This window comes from Alternaria metachromatica, assembly GCF_023757995.1.
Source record: "Alternaria metachromatica strain BMP 0045 chromosome Unknown scaffold_6, whole genome shotgun sequence".
NCBI classification, from domain to species: Eukaryota; Fungi; Ascomycota; class Dothideomycetes; order Pleosporales; family Pleosporaceae; genus Alternaria; species Alternaria metachromatica.
In genome coordinates this window covers 1,211,523-1,226,957 of record NW_026055497.1, presented here as the reverse complement: position 1 = coordinate 1,226,957, position 15,435 = coordinate 1,211,523, and the positions used below count along the sequence as shown (strand labels likewise).

The 15,435-nt window shown below is 53.6% G+C and overlaps 1 protein-coding gene across 1 annotated transcript; it reads right to left on the bottom strand.

The window, feature by feature from the left end:
- Positions 1 to 39: 39 nt before the first annotated feature.
- J4E83_003972 (uncharacterized protein) lies at positions 40 to 3,779 on the bottom strand (the record flags this gene model as incomplete). Its single annotated transcript, XM_049330904.1, has 2 exons — positions 40 to 1,810; positions 1,858 to 3,779. 2 exons carry the CDS (start codon positions 3,777 to 3,779, stop codon positions 40 to 42), a joined length of 3,693 nt encoding a protein of 1,230 aa, XP_049190321.1.
- Between the last annotated feature and the right edge of the window lie 11,656 nt (positions 3,780 to 15,435).

The window sequence follows — 15,435 nt, the reverse complement described above, 5'->3', positions numbered from 1 at the left end:
CCTAACAACCAGCTATCTCCTACCTACTTCCACCTTCGTCTATATCCTCACCCTCGCCGCACTCTCGTTCCTCTCAGCAATCATCCCGAACCCAAAGTCCTTCCTTCGCTTATTCCCCTTGCGATCACCGTACTGCTCGTCAAACTTCTTGATCGCGCTTAGACTGCTCATGTCTTCACTGATACTGGCGCTGATTTCCTGCAGCGCTTTATCAAAGTGGCGCGAGTGTAGGATGCGTTTCTCGGGGAATGTGTAGTTTTGGCCGCGGACGAGGTGTAGGGCTTTTGGTGGTGTTGACGGCGAGGAAGGTTGTTGTTGGGAGGATTCAGAGGCTGTGGATGTGGCTGCGGTTGTAGATTCCGATGTTTCCGAATCAGGAGTGGATGCGGCCTCAGACTCAGACTCTGTACTGGCCTTCGCAGCGGCAATGGCGGCTTGTTCGTTTTCCTCCTTGACGCATGCGAGGGCGGCAGAGACGGCAATGTTCTTGAGGTCGCTTCCGCTGTAGAACGGGGTGCGCTTGGCGATGTCTGCTAGATCGACAGAGTCATCGAGTTGTTCGCCCTTGAGATGTATGCGTAAGATCTCTTTTCGGTCGGCCTGCGTGGGTAAATCTACCAACAATCGTCTGGGTAGTCGGCGAATGACAGCGTCGTCCAAATCGAAAGGTCGGTTTGTAGCTACCATGACGAACACAGAAAGATCATTGAGGCCATCCCACTCTTTCAAGAATTGGTTGAGTATGTCGCGATGCGAAGTTCGTTCGCGCATCGCGTCTCGGGATGCAAAGACGGCATCTGCTTCGTCGAGGAAGACGATGCATGGCGATAACTTCCGTGCTAGGGAGAAGATAGCTGCTACGTTCTTCTCGCCTTCACCCACATACTTGTCCATAATCTGGCTGCCGGAGACTTCGAGCACTGTGCTGCCGCTCTCCTTTGCTACAGCCTTAGCTAGAAGCGTCTTTCCTGTGCCTGGAGGTCCGTATAATAAGGCGCCGGATATCTTCTCCGTCGCTAGAATACCGTAGCTGAAAGCCTCAGGACGTAGTAGTGATAATGAAGTAATGGTTCGTATCGAGTCTACCGTCTCGGTGGGCACATGTACTTGGTCAAAGGTCGTTTTGATCTGATCCGGGTCTGCGATACCGGGCATGAGCCGCTTTTCGTGCTTGTTGGCTGTAGATGCTATGCGTTGCAGATTTCGTTGACGCTGCATGCTCTTCTCGTCTGGACGTTTCCTGCCCAGGTCTGCCTCAAACCCTCCTTCCTGATTACCAAAAGCGTTTTTGGAGCGTTTTGGGATCGCTGCCGCAGCCTTCTCAAAAGAGGTGTATTTAGTTGTGTCACTCGACTTTAGCAGCCCCATAGCAAGCGCAACATGTGCCCAGCTTACTTGCGCTGGTGCGTCCTCAGAGGGTACTGCCTCGCTTGCTGGGCGTGTGATAAGCAGGCCGAGAGCTGTCAATGCCACCCTGTGTACCTCATCGTAACTCAACACACGGCCGAACTGTGATGAATGGAATATAGGCGCCCACTCAGCGAATCGGAAAGGACTTTGCTCCAAATTCGAGATATTGGTAGCCGCCGCTGGATCTAATGAGCGAAGCATGTCTTGGATATGCCATAGATTGATGCGTCGAAATTTTTCTTTTTCTGCTGTTGAAAGGTCAATCGACGACGCAGGGTTGCTACCCAACGATGCGAGAGCTTCGTCGAAGTTTGGTGTACTACTGCTGCCAGACTCTGATGCGACGACAATGGTCCTGAAGAAGCCGCTTTCGCCTTCGCTTTGGAGAGCACGAACTCCACTGATGTGTGTTAGCTTAGCCGTTTCTACGGTGTGGGTACTCCTTACCTGGCGGATAATTCAGGGGTGAGGTCGCGTGAACAAGTGCTTCCCACAATCATGACGCTTTCTCCAGCACGACGGCGCTTGCGAACAAGCTCTTCCAACTTCTGAACGATGCGGCCACCATAGTGTGTAGCATTCAGTTGTTTGAAATCCGGAATGTAGATAACTTTGGACTTTGTCGGGGCGTTAAGGGTTCTCGCAGCTGAGCCAACTTTAACAGTCATGCTGATGTCTGCCTTCGCAGGAGACGGCAAGGCAGAGTTGAGTTCAAGCTCGGCACCTTCTTGCTTCAGAGAGTAGTCGAAAAAGGCAGGAGCTTTTGACGATGTTTGGGACTCTTCAGACAAGTGGGAAGGTTGTGTATTGTCGACGAAACCACGGCTTTGCTTCAGATCACCCGCATCAATTAGTGCGTCTAAGAGAGCGGCTAACTTCAGATCCTCAAGCTGTACGTCCCCAGGGTTCTGACTGCGCCCAGACTCATCGACTGTCGCATCAGACGTTCCGAATTCGCCTGCTGACAGGCCCATGCCCTTCAAGCTTTGTGTCATAGCCCGCAAGGCAGGTGAAAGAGAGCCTTTTAGAGAAATTATGGAGAGGGGTATAGCACGGGGGCGCATTGAATTAGGATCAGGCTGATCCGTCGACGAAGACTGATTCCACTCGGAGTCGTCCTGCGCGATAGAGTCTTCTATGTCCCTCATGAGATCGCCGAGATCTGTGTTCATGCGGTATGCTTCGTAGCCCAGCGAGCGTATCGAACGTGGTGATGGCTCTGCTCCTTCGCCTAGGTAATCTCCAGCAAGATGAGCAAGGTCTTGAGCTTTTAGGACAACAACGTCAGCTCCCATTTCGAGAGCAGTAGATGTTACGCATTCATCTATCAATGGCTCGTGCTCAGCCATGGGTGAGTGAAGGCTAAGGTTTGTCTTTGTAACAGGGAACGAGTCGCCAGCTGGGTGCAAGGAGGAAAGAGACGCAGCCATAGTAGCTCGAATCTCAGCAACGACCAAGGACGATAGGCGTCTGGAGTTGCCAGCCTGTCGAGTCTTTGCGATTTCTCGTTTCCTCGCAACCATGCCCAATTTGGCACTCTGTTTCTTCATGGCCTCGATTTTCTGGCGCGGATCCATGTCTTTGTCGTTCTGGATCTTGCTCAGCTTAGACCAAGCGTCCATGAAAGCAGTGTCTTCGGTGATTGTGGATATGGGTACTTCGTCCGGGCGCCCTGCTTCGGTGCTGGCGACTGCTTCGTCATTCCGGATTTGTGACTGGTGTGTTTCCGCCTGATCTATCGGTGCCATCTGCTCTTCCAGATACCTCTCCACCTTGAGCTTCTCGTGATCGTCCAGGCGCCTGTTCCACAGGCCACGCACTAGCCGCGACAGGATCTGGGTAGCGTCCGAGTCGCGTGGAGCCGGTATGGTGCACGCGGCATGCTCTCCGGACTCAGCATGCGCGACTTGAACAGAGAGAACCGTGGGCGCATTGGCTACTTGTGGGTCTGCGAGATATTGTTGGCGGCGTAGTACCCTCTTCTTCAGAAACCAGTCTGGTATGTGGACAGGCGGCAGCCCTTGCGTCTTCTTCCCTCGCTGCTGGCGTCGCAAGGCAGCCGAGTACCTGCGTGAGGTTTCCCGCGATCGCTGCAGCTTCTGTGCCAGAACCTCTGGGTCTTCTGATGCTACCGCACTGTCGGCGGGCTCCTCCACTGCTGCTGCTGCCTTCTCTCGGTCCGTCTTGTTGACGTCATCTTGGTCGGCGGGGGTGCTATTGGGCGCGGGCGGCGGATTGGAGGCTTGGGCGAGGGTGCGTGTGGTGTGGAATGCTCGTAATCGTGGTGTCGAAGGGTAGCGGCGGCCGCGAATAAAGCGCGCTGGAGGTCGTTTCGTAGACACTCGCAGTGCGGACCGAATCACGTACATACGGACGTCGAAGGCGCTCCCAGAATTGGGGAGGAAGGGAGCCTACGGGAGTTGGCGTAGGCTGCGGAGGGGTGGAGGCGATGCGCGGCGCTGCGTCTGATGGCGATAACCATCGTCAACTTTCTTTGATATTCCCCCAGCAAGGGTCCACCCAAGACGCGCCGGCTATTCCCGCCCTATGCCCATCTTCTACCACAACACATCGCGATATATCTGGCTGCGACTGCGATGCTAATTCTACTCCGTTTATCCTTGTTAGTGATTGAACATATCCTTAATGCAAAGATAGTGCATGTCAACACAAATGGATTGGCAACCTATGACGTAGGCGATGCAGCGGGCATGCGCGCATCAAGAGACATCGAGATGAAGGAGTTCGCATGTGCAAACGACGCAGCATGCTGCGTCGTCCCATACAAATTACCATGGGAGCGGCCAGCTTCTGGCCAAGCTAGGAATACGTGCGCGAAAATGGAACGTTCTTATTGACCACATAGTTTGGTAGACCACTCAGTGCCCTCCATGTCGACATCAGGCCTAGAAGAGTACAATGACTCCAACTTCGATTATATGCAGCATTCCGAAACGGCTTGGCCACACTGTTCAACAGTTCATATAAATTGGATATGGTGATGGAGCAAGTGGGCCAGGACTGCGTGCCCGTTTGATGCGGAACCTATAGTCTGTCCATGCACTTGGATGGGACCTGACTCCGCTGCATCTCACCAACCGGAGGTCTCAAAACCTGAGCGTGCCAACGCAGTTTGCAACTGGCATGTGTTGGATGGCCCAAAGATGCCCGGGATGGGGCGAATGCCTCATATGATATGACACTGGATGGTACCACGGATCGGTAGCGACTCGAAAATTCAACAATGAGCGGAACCATAGTTCGCGCATGGTGTTGCCTACATAACTTCCGCGACGGATAGGAGAATGGGAAACAGTCTTCTCACGTATAGCTCTTAAATAGTAGGAGGGTATTCGCACTCCTGTGTACTCTTGATACACAGATACCTTTTGTTGCGATAGAGAAGATGAACGTCTCCGATGCTGAACAAGCTGGTAAGTTTTGCACCTTTGATCCTTTGTGTAGATGTGAGCTTACTTCGACATCAGTCGACAGCGCCCGGCCTTCGCTCCGCGAGAAGTCGCGCTCCAGACATTCAAGTACATCCAGTATATCCAGCATATCCACCCATCCGGATGCCGAAAACTTTGGTGACCGTATAACACGGACACAACAATGCCGCATCCTGGGCTCGACCTGTCTGATGGCATTTACGTTAGTAGGCCTCAACCAGGCCTTTGGGGTGTTCCAAGCACACTACGGACGAGAAGCGGCTGTCACGGAAGGCGTCCTCCTTCAGACCGAGCTATCCAAACGCCCGTTGATCTCGGCGATAGGGTCGTTAGGGAATGGAGGGCTCTTCGCCGCCTTTGGAGTGTTCTACTACCCGCATCTTCCCCAATTAGGAGGTCACGTTAGATCTTTGTGCGGATTAGGCACGGCGTTTGTTGTGATCGGATTCGCAACTGCAGTAGCCAGCCACAAGGTGAGTAAAGCTTCCCAACTGCTCTCGCATCAGTCACTTACTAGGACGCAGTTGGCAACACTTGTTGCGTGTCAGGGACTCTTGGTCGGCCTTGGAACCGGCATTCACATCTATCTTCTTGGGCCCATATTACCAGAGTACTTCCCACAGCGGAGCGGCCTCGCACAAGGTGTCATGTTTGCATGCGCGGCTCTAGGGAGCACGGTATGGGTCTTCGCACTGACGGAGTTACTCAAGACGCTCGGTACGCGGTGGACACTAGGAATTCTCGCCATGTTCAGCTTCGCAGTCCTGTCCACTTCTAGTGCGCTCGCCCTTCCACCCCGAAAGTTCGAAAAACGGTCTACCGATATAGTCGGTTGGAAGGTCTTCAAGGATCCGCTTTTCGCTTCACTCGCAGTCGCAAACCTAGTACATCCGTTGACGATGGCGATACCCATGGTGTTCGGGCCCGAGTTTGCTCAGTCCATAGGAACAGGCATCATCCACGGGTCATACCTTTTGGCCATCAACACAGGAGTAGGGATCCCAGGTAGGCTATGCACCGGCTGGCTGTCAGACAAGATTGGACATCTGAACATGCTCATTGTTGCTACTGCTGTGTACGCCATCGCAACGTGGGCATTCTGGCTATCTGCTGCAATGACGAGCAACGTGGGACTCTACATCTGTATGAGTGTCTGCCACGGGATGAGCAACGGCGTCTTCAACGTCGTCATCAACTCGGCGCAGAAGATGCTGTTTGGCTCGGAGATGTACTATCCCAAAAGTGGTATGATGACCAGTATACGCGGAGTCGGTTTTGTCATCAGCGCACCGATAGCAGGCGCGTTGGTGTCGAGAATCGCCGGTGTAGACTTACAAGGCAGAGACTTTGTGAGGGTGATTGTCTATACCGGATCCTTGTTGACGATCTCGCTATTCTGTCTCTTGAACGTTAGATGGTTGGATGCGAAGAAGAACGGGTGGAAGCTGGTGCGTTAGTCTGAAAGTTGGGTATCGGTCAGCCTTAGGGGGACAAATTGCTGGTGTGTCGGCGTATCTGTGAAGGATGTCAGTGTAGTTGAATGGCGCGCAAAGCTCCTACTTGGTGTTCCGTCCTGCTCTTGCCATGATAGCGTGATTGAGATTGTCTTGTGGTACACCGATGAGACTTGTACATGTGTGTGCCCCACTTTTCGAATGCTGCACTTGTTCCTTTCCAACGCGATACTCCACTGCGCCGCCCGCGGTGGACACTAGAGCATGTGGATATTCTCAACCTCGCGCGTTGCTATGCGAAGTTGTTATTGCACGGCGTGTACACACGTATACTCTGCCACGTCGCAGCACTCGGTGCAGGTACGGGTCCGACGTGCCAGGGCTACCCGGGAGATGCATGACTGGGTCGCACAACAGCCGGACACCTGCGTCGATGAGCCCTGCATATCGGAGCCTCTCACGATGTCATCAGATTGTGCAAGTCGCGAAGTCGACGGGAAAATTGGTGTGGCTGGACGAGATTGTGATGATGCATGGTGATAGGGTTTAGCGAGCTGCACTCCGCCTGTTCCTCGCGCCGTAGATCGTCGCTTCCTTGCGTGTCGTGACCGCCCAAACAACGGCCCCGTCGAGCCAATTCACCCTCAGATGCGCGTCGCCGTCTGATGCACGACCGCCCAAGCTGCAGCTTCTTTGCCCCTTCACCGTCACCACTCTAGACCGCACTCACCCCGCTCAATTGCGCGCTCACGTCCCTTTTTTGATAGCGGCCGGATCCCCGTTCCGCAGGCGCAGCAGAGAATCCCTACCAACCACGCGATATTCACCTCACCTCGCCCTCCACCAGCAAGCAGGCGCGCCTAGTGCCATGACGTCTTTCTGAGATGTCTGTTAGCCATCGCAAACCTCCTCCACCACTGACCTGGAGGCCGCGATGTCGCTTACGCCCTCCAATCCCCGGATGATGAGCCCAGCCATCGGGTCCGGCATCAAGCTCAATCCCTCTCCCTCCCCATTCTTCAAGACGACCCCGCGCTCGCCCGTCAAGGCTGGACGCGCCGAAGCCAGCCTTGCCTTGCGCCAGGTCATTGGCACCACGACCAATTCGGCCAATGCCTTTGACAGCCTGCCGTCGGCGAGCACCTTTGGCTACACGGCGGGTGCTGCCGCTGTCATTGCGTGCATAGACGACCAAGGCCGTGTCACGCAGCGCTTCTACCGCGCACGCCCGACCACCAACCCCATCAATCCCTCGGCTTCCATCTATGGCGGGCCATCCACCCCGACCCAGAATGAGAGTCGCAACCGCACCGCCGTCTCGTTGCGCGACGCCGGCTTCGGGGGCTCACCACTGCCGTCGCCCAGTGCGCCCGACTGGGCAGACTCGCCGAGCAACAGAGCTTGGAACATGAAAGAGAAGATCAAGGCGGCAACCTGTGTCAGTTTCAGTCCTGACGGGAAATTCTTCGCCGTCGGAGAGGTGAGACATGTGTCGACTTCATGCTGCATCATCCTAACTTTTCCCAGACGGGCTACAAACCGCGTGTACTCATCTTCTCTGCCTCGTCAGACGCCCCATCGGACACGCCCCTCACGTCCCTCTCGGATCACACCTTCGGCGTCAACTGCGTAGCCTTCAGCCCCGACTCGCGCTTCCTTGCTAGCTTAGGCTCAGCCAACGATGGCTTCTTATACATCTGGCACATCAACTCCCGCACCGGAGCTGCCACGCTGCATGCTAGCAACAAGTGCGTCAGCCACATCAATCGGATGGCATGGATGGGAAACAAGCTCGTCACTGTCGGTGTCCGCCATGTCAAGGTCTGGAAGATCGATGACCTCAACGCCACAATGCGCATTAGCAAGGCGCGCCAGAGCGATGTTTCGTTCCTCTCAGGCTCGACGCACAAGACATTACCAGGGAGAAACTGCATCCTGGAGAATTTGAAGGAGTCTACATTCACAAGCGTCGTCGCTATAGCCCGGAACAAGGCCATCGTGGCTTCTGACAAGGGAGACATATGTCTCATCGACGATACCGAATCCGACCATCGCTTCTCAAGACTAGTTGATGCAGGCTTTCCTGTCAGTTCTCTAGCAGTCGACGTCAAGGGACGACTTCACATCGCCGGTAGCCAAGGCGCGCTCAAAACCTTCAACATAAAAGAGATGATCGGAAGACTGACTCCCCCGCCCTCGCCTCCACCGCGCATAGAGTCCCCATCCATCTCGGTCACAGACAGCAGCCAAATCGGTGTGATTGCTTGTCTCAAAGACTACCTTATTACTGTCGATGCACACCGAGCGATTCGACTGTCGCAACTGTGCTCCGAAGACGACGAAGGCGTCGTCGGCAACGTCGTCCACACATTGCCTGCGCACGGGCATGCTGTGTTAGGAGTACATGCTGGTCTCACACAACCGAACGTTTTCGAGGCTTCATACTACACGTGGGCAGCTGATGGGACTGTCATCTTCTGGAGTCAAGGATCCTGTAAAGGTTCGCTTCAAGTACAGCTTGAGCAGCTGGAGGATCCCGAGGCCGTTCCGAACGAGCTACGGACAGTTCGCGTCTCTGCCGATGGCGCTTTCCTCGTCGCTGGAGACAAGTATGGCGTTCTGCGGTTCATCGATTGCAACACCAAAACCTGCACATTAGAGTTCAAGGCTCACGCCAGTGAAATCACTAGCATCGCCATACACGAAGAGCCGAATATCACTTTTGTCGCATCCGCCAGTCGAGATCGCACCGTTCAAGTGTTTACCCGATTAGAGCAGACCTGGGATCTACTGCAAACCTTGGACGAGCATGTGGGAGCAGTAAACGGGGTTTCCTTCTCACGAAATGGCACTCGTCTAGTTTCGTCTTCCAGCGATCGAAGCCTCGTCGTCCGCGAACTGTTGTCTCTAGAGGAGGCTCGTGGAACGACCCGCGCTTTTGTCATGTCACGCGCTATCATGTTGAAGGCAACTCCAGTGTCGTCAGCCTGGGACGTTGATCAGGATGATGTCTTGCTTGTGTCAACCATCGACCGTCAGGTCCACAAATTCGACATTCGAACAGGTCAAAGTCTCAGCAACTTCCGTGCATGCGACACTGATGGTGGGGATGCCGTCGTTCTATCTTCCCTAGTCCACATACCACGTAATTGGGGCGCTCCACTAATAGCTGGTGTGTCGAGCACCGATAAGTCAATACGCGTTTACGATGAAAGCGGCTCTTTGGTTGCTCGCGACTGGGGCCATACTGAAGGTGTCTCTGATATCGCGCTTGTGGAAACACCTGGGCAAGTGAGTGAAGAGTTGGGCGAGAAGTCACTGGTCACAGTAGCAGTAGACGGGACTATATTTGCATGGGCTTTGGCTTTACAAGCTCCCAATCGTCAAGACATATCAAAGTCGATGGATTTGCTCGCCCCAAATACGCCTTCCAACCAGGATCTGCTATCCAACAAGCCACCTCTACGACGCGTATTCTCACAATCCGAATTAGCACGTTTTCAACGCTCACCCGTGGAAGAGACTCCTCCGAACACTGGGAGCAAGTCACCAAAGCTGCGTAAAAAAGTATCAAAATTCTCCTTGGCTCCAACGCCGAAACTTGATCCATCTCCTATGCCTACAAGTTCACGCGAAGGCCGAATAACAGCATGGAATGGCGGGGGTACAATACGCAAGAACAAGAACCGCTCCCCATCGCCACCTAGCCCTAAAAACCCGCAACTCGGCAAACGCCGTGCCTCCATGGATGCCAGAAGTCGCGCGAAAGCACCTGTCAGCGACTCTAGCAAGATCGGAGCGTCGACCGAGAGTTTATGCAGGACGTTGCGCGCCTACAGGAAACGTCTCGCAAACACTAGTGATACTATTAGCCCAGAGATAGCGAAAGAGGTGGAAAGGGAGCTTGCGGCTACCGCAAGGGCAATTGGGGAAAGGATAAAATCCAAAGCTTTTGAGGAGACGGTCATGGTCAAATTACTGGACCAATATTCCGAACGGTTGGTGACCATGCTGGATGAGAAAATCGCAGCTAGCGTAGCACAACGGGTACGCGAGAGTAGCGTTGGCAACTTCTCAGACAGTGCAGATTCGCCCGTTCTTGCACAGCATCCATCAAGAAGTAGAGCGGGCAGTGAAGAAATCGGAGCGGGTCGTGTAGATGATTTGGAATCGGGGACCGAGGCCCTGGTTTTAGAGACCACGGAAAGGTGACGATGGAATGAAGGTGTTTAAACACCAACGTGGGTACAGGGGCGCAACCCGTCAGGACTTCGGTACCCGGGTCAGTTTTCATGAGTCATATGGCCAGGCCGGCGTTCAATGGATTATATATCCAGCAAGTAAGCGGCGTTTAGGATAACAGAGCTCAAAGCTCAGCATGACATGGCGTTTGATGGAGGTTGGCCAATTGGTCGACGAGCAATGCTCCGCTAGTATTACAGCATAGGAGATAATCGTAGTCCTTAGTAAGATTTCCCCTCTTTCCAAGAGCCTTCCGTGCGCGCTAGTTCTACTATCCTCGCATGCATTGTGATGATGTGCTTCCTCTCGGTCACAGGAACAGAGCGAAGGCCCAATCAGCTAGCGCACTTGGGCCTAGTCCGGACCCTTACAGTGCTCCCCTTCCTCGTTCGAGCAACGCAGCTTTCAGACAAAACGTCCTCGGAGCAAAATGATCGAAGAAGCCGTTGATGTCTACAGTCTCGCAACCCAGTATCACTTGACTGGTGTAGTTCTGGAGTGACATCATACCTAAGTAAGCATGAGGCAAGAGATGGCAAGTGGCGAACACTACATTGCAGCTATGTAGCAAGGTAATTCTGTTCATGATATCAATGCCCCCTACTCTATCCCTCATGAAACGCTTCCTCGTCCACATCGACACTTTAACACACACGATCTCTCCTCCCGCTACCTCACTATCCGCCACTTCACGTATACCTATATCCCCACGGCTAGCCCGTCTCGACGACTACCTAGGCCTCTCCCACCCACCACTCGCCCAGAAATCCTGCATCGTAAAGCCCCTCTCCATTAAGAAGTTATAGATCCGAGAAGAAGAATTGGGTATATAAAGCAGCCGAAATCTGGTAATTCCCCTCTACCAGTGTCCACCGAAAGCGTAATATGAAATGTGCCCCTCTCCATAGCAGTTGAAGACGGACACGACGGCTCCGTACCAGGCTTCCTCCATTTACCGCCTACAACATCAGCCACGCCGTCTACCAGAACAGCAGCAATCCTGCTCTCAGGCGCAGGTGGCGGTTTCGTGGGTCCATCATCTATATACCTTTCTCTAGCCGATAAGCTGGCTTCGTTGAAGCAGCCCGTACCTGCGTTACGACTGGACTACAGATATCCCGCGCGCAACAAGTACTGCGTTAGAGCTGTGCTAGCCGCTATGAAAGAACTACAGGACTTGTATCAAATCGACAAGTTCGTGTTAGTCGGCTGGTCATTCGGCGGCGCACCCGTCTTTACCATTGGTGGGCAAGATGAGAGAGTCGTGGGATGCGCAACGGTTGCAAGTCAGACTGCAGAAACGGAAGGTATACGGTCTCTTGCGCCACGACCGGTATTGCTTCTTCATGGGACGGAGGATCGCACGTTGAGTCCGCGGTGCTCGCAGAGGCTGTACGAGATGTATGGGGATGGGGACGAGAAGGAACTGAAACTTTTCGAGGGGGATGATCACGCGTTGACGCAGAACTCGCTCGAGGCGGAGCAGTGGATTGGTGGGTTCGTGCTCAGGTGTGCTGGGTTGGATCCTGAAGGTGGGAAGGAAGGGTTGGCGGAGAAGTTGGTGGGTGAGGAGGAGAAGGCTGGGTTGATGGAGAGGGGTGGTGATCTGAGGGGAGGGGAGAGTGTGGTGTAGTGGTGAGATTCATGATAAGAGGGATCTTGCTATCTTTTCAGACTCCTCAAATCGCGTTCCAGTAGTGGGTATGTTTTGATCTCATGGCTGGCTGAGTGATGCGCCTGCAAGAACAGTAAGCCCGGATGCTTCGAAGTTCTGCCTATTACGCCCGGCGCCCAGGCTTGTCAATACCAAGTCGATAGCTACGCCTTCGCTTGGATATATTCAATGTTTAATTATATAACAGAGATGTTGCTACGCGGTTAAGGGACCTGCGTGATAGACCGCGGCTGTAGAAGACGAACCAATCGGGGACAATGTTGTGTGAGGCTCAAGATATCTCACGCGCCACATGACTGCAGGTGTGCAAGACAAAGAAATCGCCAAAAAGGAGCAGAGATATCAAATACCCAATATTGTTGAAGTCTTTCCTGGTGCATCTTCTTTTTTTCCTTCTTTTCTCTTGCACTTGCATCGCAACCATGAGTTTCAACGGCGCGAACTCTATTCTCTTACCGGCTCTTGAAGCAGTCGTCGCACGCTATGTGCTCGCAGAATGTCTTCCGGACATCTCTCTCACCACGTACTGGCTAGCTTTTACCATTCTCAACATCACAGTCCTCATCTTTCACAACATGGTCCTCTATCCTTTCTTCCTTAGCCCACTGCGCGATCTGCCGCAACCCAAAGGCTTCATCCCGCTCTTCGGCCACGGCCGGTTGCTATTGAAGAAGCGTCAGTCAGGCCGGGACTGGCATCTGCAAACCATGAAGACAGTGCCGAATGACGGCATCATCCTCCGGCGAGGGTTTCTCCATACTACTAGACTTATCCTGACTACGCCGGCGGCACTGGCAGATGTACTGGTGCACAAGAGCTATGATTTCGAGAAACCGTCCCGAGCAAGAAGGTTCCTGATGAGGTTTCTGGGAGAGGGCTTGTTGCTAAGTCAAGGAGAGGAGCACAGGTTTCAGCGGAAGAGGTTAGCTCCTGCGTTTCATTTCAGGAATGTGAAAGAGCTGTATCCGGTGTTTTGCGCAAAGTCGATGGAGTTCTGCGGCGCGATTAGGCAGGAGCTTTGTGGGCGACCAGATGGCGTACTGGATATCTGCCAGTACACATCGCGGGTGACGTTGGACCTCATCTGTCTCGCTGGTATGGGTCGAGATACCGGGTCTCTGTTGAACGCCGATGACGAGTTGATCAAGAACTACGAGGAGATTCTGGAGCCCTCCGCGGAGAAGATGTGGTACTATGTGGCTAACATTGTCCTACCGCCTTGGCTGGTCAGCATCCTACCCTGGAAGCTGCATGAGCGGGCCAGGGTTACGACGAGGAATTTGCGCAGGATCTGTTCCGAGTTTGTAGCGGAGCGGAGGGCGAAGATGCAGCATAATAATGCCGAGAGCCGTGACATCTTGTCGATCATGATACGCGACAGCGAGCTGTCGGATAAGAACCTGGTTGATCAACTCCTCACCTTGTTAGCCGCAGGGTTAGTACCCTTAACTTCAAGTCCACTCGTGCACAAAGCTGACCGGTACAGTCATGAAAGCACGTCTTCTGCCTTGATATGGACGTCCCACCTACTGGCCCAGCACCCAGCCGTTCAAACGCGCCTTCGCTCCGAGATCCAGCAATGTATCCCTGATCCAAAAGTCCTCTCGGACTCCAGCTTCAATTCCGCCAGCCTTTTGGAGAATATGCCCTACCTTAACTGCGTCCTTAACGAAGTCCTGCGCCTCTTCCCTCCAGTTCCCATCACGGCGCGCGTCGCCATCAGAGACACGGTAGTCTGTGGCCAAATCATACCCAGCGGCACCATGGTATGGATCGCTCCATGGGCAATAAACCGCAATCCGCAGCTGTGGGGCCCGGACTCTGAAAAGTGCGTACCCGAGCGTTGGATCGACAGCAAGACGGGGCGCGCGACGATGAACGGTGGGGCGGACAGCAACTACAGTTTTCTCACGTTTTTGCATGGGCCGAGGAGCTGTATAGGAGAGAGATTTGCGAGAGCCGAGCTAAGGGCGCTTGTTGCGGCGTTTGTGGGGAGCTTCGAGTTGGAAATGGAAAACCCTAAAGAGAAGGTTGTCGTAGGTGGTGCGATCGCTAGTAAGCCGAGGAATGGGATGAAGCTTAAGCTGAAGAACGTGCAGTGGGGTCCTTGAGAGTTCTGGTGGTTCTGCACGTGGGTAGCGATCGCGGCTGCTACCGTATCATGCTAGGTCCTTTGACTGGCGGAAGTGAATCGCCATGCGCGATGCCGGATTTAGTGAATACTTCCTGTTTTCGTCAAGATCGTAGCATGAGAATCCTGCTGCGGAGGCTTTGCTTTTCTGCATCTACCGTGATGAGCGTAGAAGAGCTGCGTACTAGTGTCGGTGGCAGCCTGGATACAGACTAATACAATGCGGTGGCTGCATCTCAACCAGGATTCGCTATCGCTTCTATAAGCACCAGACGCGAATGCGATGAGTCCACCGAATGAGAGCAGTTGGCCCCATAAACGTTGCCAGGTACGGCTAAAAACGGTGGTAAATACTGAGTCGCAAGTGCTCTGTTGAGGAATGTGCGGGGATGGTGGCCTCGATTGTCTTCCAGCTACTTCGAAATGGGGAGGATCCGAGGACTATGGTGTCCACAGCTTATCTTGACTCGTCTCTAGGCTCGTATGTTGATTTCTTGACTTGTCTTTATAGTTTCCGTTTCCACCATGCTCTCGACGGCAGAATAATTGAGAGTTGCAAAATCCGGCAGATGCGAGATGGTTGCGTGTAGGAAGCAGCGGATCGTGTATTGCGCAGTGATCGAATTGGAAGCACACGGTCTTGGACGTAAACGGTCGCATGAGGAAGTGTCAGAAAGACATGTATGTGTTAGTTACCGCGCGGGAGGAACGGCGGATGTGCGTCCGGACAAGTGTGAGCGCGCAGATGTTGTCATCCGAAACCTTACAAAGCCGGTTGCCGAAAGGCTAGCCACAACTGGACCGCAACATCAAGTTCTGCATCTCGGGATCTGATCGAGGTCGACTAGAGCGAGATCCTGAACAAGATCCTGTGATGCAGGATTGTGGTCTTATCGTACTTCTGTGGGACGGCGCGAATCTGCTAACTGAGTTAAACCGTATCTACCGTACAGAATTAAGCGATATGCACAAGTCGTAAGATTGGGCGTCTACTAATTGGGGGGCGTCTGTTTAGATCGGCGCGGAGTACTAAAAACTACGTGCCATGCCTGTCCGCGGAGCGTGAAACAC